A 7,101-nucleotide genomic window follows, 5' to 3' on the forward strand; every position below is an offset into this window, starting at 1 on the left:
GGTTCAAGTGATTGTCCTGTCTCAGCCTCCCGAGTAGCTGGGATTACAGGCACCTGCCACCACACCCAGCTTATTTGTTTGTATTTTTAGTAGAGACGGGGTTTTGCCATGTTGACCAGGCTGGTCTCGAACTCCTGACCTCAGGTGATCCACCCGCCTTAGCCTCCCAAAGCGCTGGGATTACAGGCGTGAGCTACTGCGATCTGCCCGAAAATTTCAAGCAGAAGAGTGGGAATAGCAAATGCTGGAGGCTGGGTACATGGGCTCCAGGTGTAGCCCAAGCTCAAATCCTGGCTTCACTACTTACAGCTGGGAAATGTGGTGGCACTGTCCATGCCATTGACATCTGACTCACTGATCTTACCCGAAGCTGCAGGGGCCAGCCCGCTGACAGTATCCCACCTCAATCACCTGCCTGCCCAGCACTCCAAGGCAGCTCTGCTGGCCCTGTAGTTCTAAGTCCTGTCCAGTCCAGTGAGAGGACATGCAGGGAGTTCTGGGGAGTTAACATCCAGGGGCAACCCTTAACCACCAAAGGACAGGAGTCAGTGGATAAAGCCATGGCTTCTTTTCCTGCCAGTAGCATGAGTTTAAGGGGACAGATCTGTTGCTATTGCTGTTGTGACAAATGATCACAAACTTTGTGGCTTTGTCAGAGGCATTTGAACCAGATCAACTCCATCTTGAATGGAAGCTGGGTAAAATGAGGCTAAGACCTAGTGGACTGCACTCCCAGATGACTAAGGCGTTCAAAGTCACAAGATGAGATAGGAGGTCAGCATAAGATACAGGTCATAAAGATCTTGCTGATAAAACAGGTTGCAATGGAGAAGCTGGCCCAAATCCACCAAAACCAAGATGGTGACGAGAGTGACCTCTGGTTGTCCTCACTGCTACACTCCCACCTGTGCCATGACAGTTTACAAATGCCACAGCAATACAGGAAGTTATCCTATATGGTCTGAAAAGGGAGACATGAATAATTCACCACTTGTTTAGCATATCATCCAGAAAGAACCATAAAAATGGGCAACCAGCAGCCCCTAAGTCTGTTCTGTGTATGGAGTAGCCATTCTTCTACTCCTTTACTCTCTTAATAAACTCATTTTAAAGAAATATGGCCGGGCGCGGTGGCTCAAGCCTGTAATCCCAGCACTTTGGGAGGCCGAGATGGGCGGATCACGAGGTCAGGAGATCGAGACCATCCTGGCTAACACGGTGAAACCCCGTCTCTACTAAGAAATACAAAAAATAGCCGGGCGAGGTGACAGCGCCTGTAGTCCCAGCTACTCGGGAGGCTGAGGCCGGAGAATGGCGTGAACCCAGGAGGCGGAGCTTGCAGTGAGCTGAGATCCCGCCACTGCACTCCAGCCTGGGCAACAGCGCGAGACTCCGTCTCAAAAAAAAAAAAAAAAAAGAAATACATAAATAAAATAAAATAAACTTGCTTTTGCTCTTTTGCTTTGCACTGTGGATTTGCCCTGAATTGATTCTTTCTTTCTTTTTTTTTTTTTTTTTGAGATGGAGTCTCGCTCTGTCACCCAGGCTGGAGTGCAGTGTCGCAATCTTGGTTCACTGCAACCTCCACCTCCTGGATTCAAGCGATTCTCCTCCCTCAGCCTCCCGAGTACTGGGATTACAGGCGCCCGCCACTACACCTGGCTAATTTTTGTATTTTCAGTAGAGACAGGAATTCACCATGTTGGTCAGGCTGGTCTCAAACTCCCGACCTCAGGTGATCCACCCGCCTTGGCCTCCCAAAGTGATGGGATTATAGGCGCATGCCACCACGCCCGGCTCACCCTGAATTATTTCTTCTGTGAGATCCAAGATTCCTCTCTTGGGGTCTGGATCACAGCCCCTTTCCTGCAACAGCTTGAATTATGATCTGAAGTTCTGTGCGCCAGAAGTCTGACATGGATCTCATTAAGCTAAGATCAAGGTATCAGCTAGATGTATTCTCTTCTAGAGGCTCTAGAGGAGAACCTGCTTCCTTGTCTTTTCCATATTCTAGGCGGCACCTGTTTTCCTCAGTTTGTGGCCCCTTCCTCCATCTTCAAAGCCAGCAGTGTCAGCCTAATTCCTTCTCACGCTCCCATCTCTCCGGCTGTCTATTCCCTCTTCTGCTTTTCAGAAGGCTTGTGATTACCTTGGATCCACCTAGATTATCCAAGATAACCACCCTATTTTAAGCTCAAATGATGAGCAAATTTTTCTTTAATTATTTTAAGAGACAGCGTCTCTGTCACCCAGACTGGAGTGCAGTGGTGCAATCATACCTCACTGTGTCCTTGAATTCCTGGGCTCAAATAATCTGCCGGCCTCAGCCTCCTGAGTAGCAGGGACTAGAGGCATGAGCTACAACACTTGGCTCTGATCAGTGCATTCAATTCCATCTGCAACTGAAATTCCTCTTTGCCTTATAACATAACATAGTCACAGGCTCTGGGGATTGGGACATAGGCATACTGGAGCGTGTCATTCGTCTGCCTGCCCCAGGGGGTGTTCCATACCGTTTCTCAGATCAGCCTCAACAGGGCAGAGTCCCAGATGCCCGCGGCAGGAAGCCACTTTTTAACATTCCTTCCGGCTTTCTCCCTTCCGTTTCCTCCTTATGTTTCCTAGGATCATCTCCTAAATTAACTAACTTCCTTCTCCCTAATCCTTGTCTCCAGGTCTACTTTGGGGGAGCCCAAACTAAGACAGTGACCTTGGATAAATTACTTATTTAGCCTGAACTCTGGTTCCCATCTCCATGAAAGAAAAACATGTAGTAGTACCTACCTCAGGGGGCTATGGGGAGAACTCTGAGTCAATGCTTTAAAACACTGTGCAGTGGGGTATGTAGTGAATCCTCAACAAAGGTTAGCTATTGTTGGAAGGGTGGAAGTCAGGGTACAGGCAGGGACCAGCCTGGAGCAGACAGAGGGCAGTGCTGTCTCTGAGACACTGACCCTGGAGGTCAGAGGAGTGTAGTAGGGTGAGGGAAAGGTGCGGGAATTACAGGGTTTCCTCTGAGGACATGAATTTTTTCTGTAAGGTGCATCTGCTCTTGAAGGCAGCAAAGTGTGAACCAGCCCTTGGGGAGAATAATGAACATCAGGAATAACATCCTCAAGGATTTTTGAGCTGTCAGAAAAGCCCGCTGGCACTGGGGGATGACACGCTCATCATGGCAGGATCTCTGAGTTTTCTCCAGCCCAGTGGAAGGACAAGGAAGGCAGGTAGAGGGGCTTAAGTTTGGACATTCGGGGGTGAACATGGTCATTGAAGACGGTTGAGGGGAGATGAGGCTGCAGAACTAACCTCAGGGGGTCCAAGCTGAACGGAATGAAAATGAACCACTTCAGGAGACTGGTGGCTCCCATGAAGTTAGAGTGTGGGTGTCAGATACAAAGAAAGGAGAGGACTCAGGGAAGGGGGAGAGGGTGTTGGTGTTTAAGATTTCCAGGGTTAGCTAAGCATGGTAGTAATCCCAGCTACTCAGGAGGCTGAGGTGGGAGGATTGCTTGAGCCCAGAAGTTTGAGACCAGCTTGGGCAACATAACAAGAGCTCATCTCTGAACGAATAAAAAATGAAAGATTTCGAGGGCGGAGAAGGTTCATTGCACGGCCATGAGAATGGGTGTCTAAAGTGGAATTAAGGTCAAGGTCATCAGATTTGCACATCCATCATCTAGCACGTGCCATTCCTGAGAATGGACCCTCTCCATCCCCCGGGATGACAGAGCAGGGGCCGCTTTTGAATGGGCATGATTCAAACCATACAGGGGAGTGACACTTCTGGCAGCAGACGATGGCAGTGCTGGATGGCATGAGCCCTGAATGAGAAGGGCAGGTGACAGGAAGGTGATATCGCTGGAGCTGCTTTGCTGCTTTGGGGTGAGCAGCATGTGAGGTACGGAACAGGCAGCCTTTAGTCCCTCTGGGTTTCAGAGGAAGTGGAATTCTTAGGTCAGTGTTCTTTAAAAGCATCAGAATCACCCAGGGAGCCTGGAAAAATGGGGATTCTTAGCATCCCTTCTCCACCACGTACACCTCCGACCTGCTGGAGTCTTTTCCCATGGCTGCCATAACAAAGGACCGCAAGCTGGGGAGTTTAAATCCTGGAGGCTGTTAGTGGGAAGCCAAGGTGTCAGCAGGGCTACGCTGCCTCTGAAGGCTCTAGGGAAGAATTCCAACTTGCCTCTCCCAGCTTCTGGTGCTGACAGCAACCTCTGCTGTAGCTTGCAGCTGCATTGCTCCAACCTGTCTCGGTCTTCACATGCATGGCCCTGTTCCCCGTGTCTCTTCTGTGTCGCTGTCTCCAAATCTTCCTTTCCTTTTCTTTTTTTCTTTTCTTTTCTTTTTTTTTTGAGACATCTTGCTCTGTCATCCAGGCTGGAGTGCAGTGGCATGATCCCAGCTCACTGCAACCTCTGCCTCCTGGGTTCAAGCGATTCTCCTGCCTCAGCCTCCCAAGAAGCTGGGATTACAGGCGTGTGCCGCCACGCCCAGCTAATTTTTGTTTCGCCATGTTGGCCAGGCTGGTCTCAAACTCCTGGCCTCAAGTGATCTGCCCACCTCGGCCTCCCAAAGTGCTGAGATTACAAGTGTAAGCCACCTCGCCTAGCCCAAATATTCCTTTTCTTCTAAGAACATGAGCCATAGAGATTTACGGCATATCACAATTGAGTATGACTTCATCTTACCTTGATTAAATCTGCAAATATTTTATTTCCAAGTAAGGCCATATTCACAGGTATGGGGGCCAGTCAGGATTTCAACACACCTTTCGTGGGGGACAAAATTCAACCCATTGTATCTGCTAGCTGTAATCTTTCGAGTGAGGCTGGTAAATTAGTTCTTTTTGTTTTGCTCTGTTTTGTTTGAGACAGGGTCTTGCTATGTTACTCAGGCTAGAGTGTAGTGGTGTGATCACAGCTCAATCTAGCCTTGAACTACTGGGTTCAAAATGATCTACCTCAGCCTCTCAGGTAGTTAGAACTATAGGCATGCGCCATCACACCTGGCTACTTTTAAAATTTTCTGTAGAGAAGCGGTTTCATTATGTTGCCCAGGCTGGTCTCAACCTCCTGGCCTCAAGTGATCCTCCTGCCCTGGCCTCCCAAAGCCCTGGGGTTACAGGCATGAGCTACCCTGCTCAGCGGTAAACTGGTATTTTTAATAAGCCCCAGTCAGACATTGCAACCCAGGAGAACCATCTCTCGGACGGAACCAGCAGAGCCTGAGAATAAAATGGGGATGGCTCCCTAGAACGGGGTTCTGGTGAGCCCGGGAGTTGGGGGGAGCGTAGGACTAGCTCAAAGCAGTAACCAAGGAAGAAGCTCTCATCACCGGCAAAGAAAAGGAGGCATGACTCTGCCAGATGATCTGGGCCAAGGCTGTAGTGTGGCCCTGGATGAAGTAAGGCATCTGTGGCTTACGGTCTCTGCGGCAGAGAACTGCTTCCCAGTGAGCTCGTGGTGGGTGGAGGCGGGGAGGAAGAGCCGGTTCTGAGGATGGTGGCCTCCCACAGACACAGCGGGGATCAGCCTCTGTCCCACCCAGCTACTTGATTTCCCAGTTCTGCCGAGCTCTGTCCAAGGTCTCTTTCACTTTTGTCCTGAGCTCTCCCTCCGGGGTTAATCTCACCTCCGACGGAGGCTTCGAACACCTTTTAGATGCTGATGGCACCCAGATTTACATCTCTGAGCCCCACCGTCACACCAAATTCCAGACCTGTTTCCCTATTAACTTTGGTCTGGAATATCCGGCAGATCTGAGATTTGCAACTCTGAGCCCCACCCCCATACCATCCGGCAGACCTGAGATTTAACATTTCCAAAGCCGAACTCACCCCGAAACTTGTTTGCCTTTCAGCAGTTCTCAGATCAATTATTAGCATCGCTCCTCATTCCCTCCCCCACCTCACCCCCGCAAACTGGAAACCTGGGGGTCATCTTATCCTTCTTCCTCTCCTTCCTACGAGCTAAATCACACCAAATCCCTTCCCTGGGCTGCATTCCCCTTGCTTTCAGTTCAAGTACATCTCCGGGCTTGACTAGTATAATACCCTCTTAATGAGAACCGTGACCCTGTCTTCCCCTCTGGGAGAAGCCATCCTCCAGTGGTGGGCGCCTGTAATCCCAGCTACTGGGGAGGCTGAGGCAGGAGAATCACTTGAACCCGGGAGGCGGAGGTTGCAGTGAGCCGAGATCGCGCCACTGCACTCCAGCCTGGCGACAGAGCGGGACTCCGTCTCAAAATAAATAAATAAATAAAGGAATGCAGGCTAACACGTTCTTTGCAAACTTACTGCAGGGTATGAAGAAAGGACACAAAGACAGGAGCAGCCTGTCTTCGAGGTAGCATCCCTTCTGCATCCAGCCCAAGATTAAAACCCGGAGCAACTGGCAAGCGGAAATGTTAAGAACGAAAAGGGCATCTGCGTAGCGTGCCAACCTGCCGTGCCACGTAAAGTACGGTCCAGTGACCCAAAACATTTCTGCTCCCAAACACATTTGGGAAATGCTGACCTACTCCCTAGAAAAGTTGGATCGGCATTCCTGCACACTGCTGTTTTAGAGGGAAGCCCTAAACGATATCTGAAAGCATTTGCTTTATTTTCATCAGCAATGCTTTAGAAACTCGAAAGCCCGGAAAAAAGTTACTTCACGACGTGAAGCTCCCCGCTCGATGCCAATACGAACACATCCAGGATTGCGGCTGCCATGTTCGCTCGAACATGTGCAGGACAAACAATGCGACCAGCGGGGGAACCGTAAACCTTTTTCCTAGACTTCCTACCACGCGCATGAAGTGTTCAAGAAACTTTGCAGGACGTCTCCACATTTCACGAGGCTCCCGTAAACTCCGGAGCCGAGCTAAACAATAGGAAGGACAGACGCTGGGAGTCCCCAAGCATCTAACGCGCCGTTTGTGTTTTCAAAAAACCTATCCCTGGCGCCCAGGCGGCTTTTCCTGGGCTCCTAGCCTCCTGTGCAAATTGTTCCCTTGGCCATTGTCTTCCAGGACGCTCCGCTGCGCACTCGGGGAGCAGGTACAACGCCCCGCAGAGCGCCGCGCGGTCGAACCCGGCCAGGTGGCGGAAGCGTTCCC

General features: G+C 50.3%; 1 protein-coding gene across 1 annotated transcript in view; it reads right to left on the minus strand.

Annotated features, from left to right (window-relative positions):
* The window catches only part of LOC105530562 (40S ribosomal protein S3a-like), a 91,528-nt gene extending 84,813 nt beyond the window's left edge, over positions 1–6,715 (minus strand). The window contains exon 1 of the mRNA XM_011968153.1: positions 6,654–6,715. Within this exon, the coding sequence (XP_011823543.1) occupies positions 6,654–6,715 (62 nt within the window). The remainder of the gene's footprint in view (positions 1–6,653) is intronic.
* Between the last annotated feature and the right edge of the window lie 386 nt (positions 6,716–7,101).

This window comes from Mandrillus leucophaeus, unplaced genomic scaffold (assembly GCF_000951045.1).
Source record: "Mandrillus leucophaeus isolate KB7577 unplaced genomic scaffold, Mleu.le_1.0 Scaffold83, whole genome shotgun sequence".
Lineage (NCBI taxonomy): Eukaryota > Metazoa > Chordata > Mammalia > Primates > Cercopithecidae > Mandrillus > Mandrillus leucophaeus.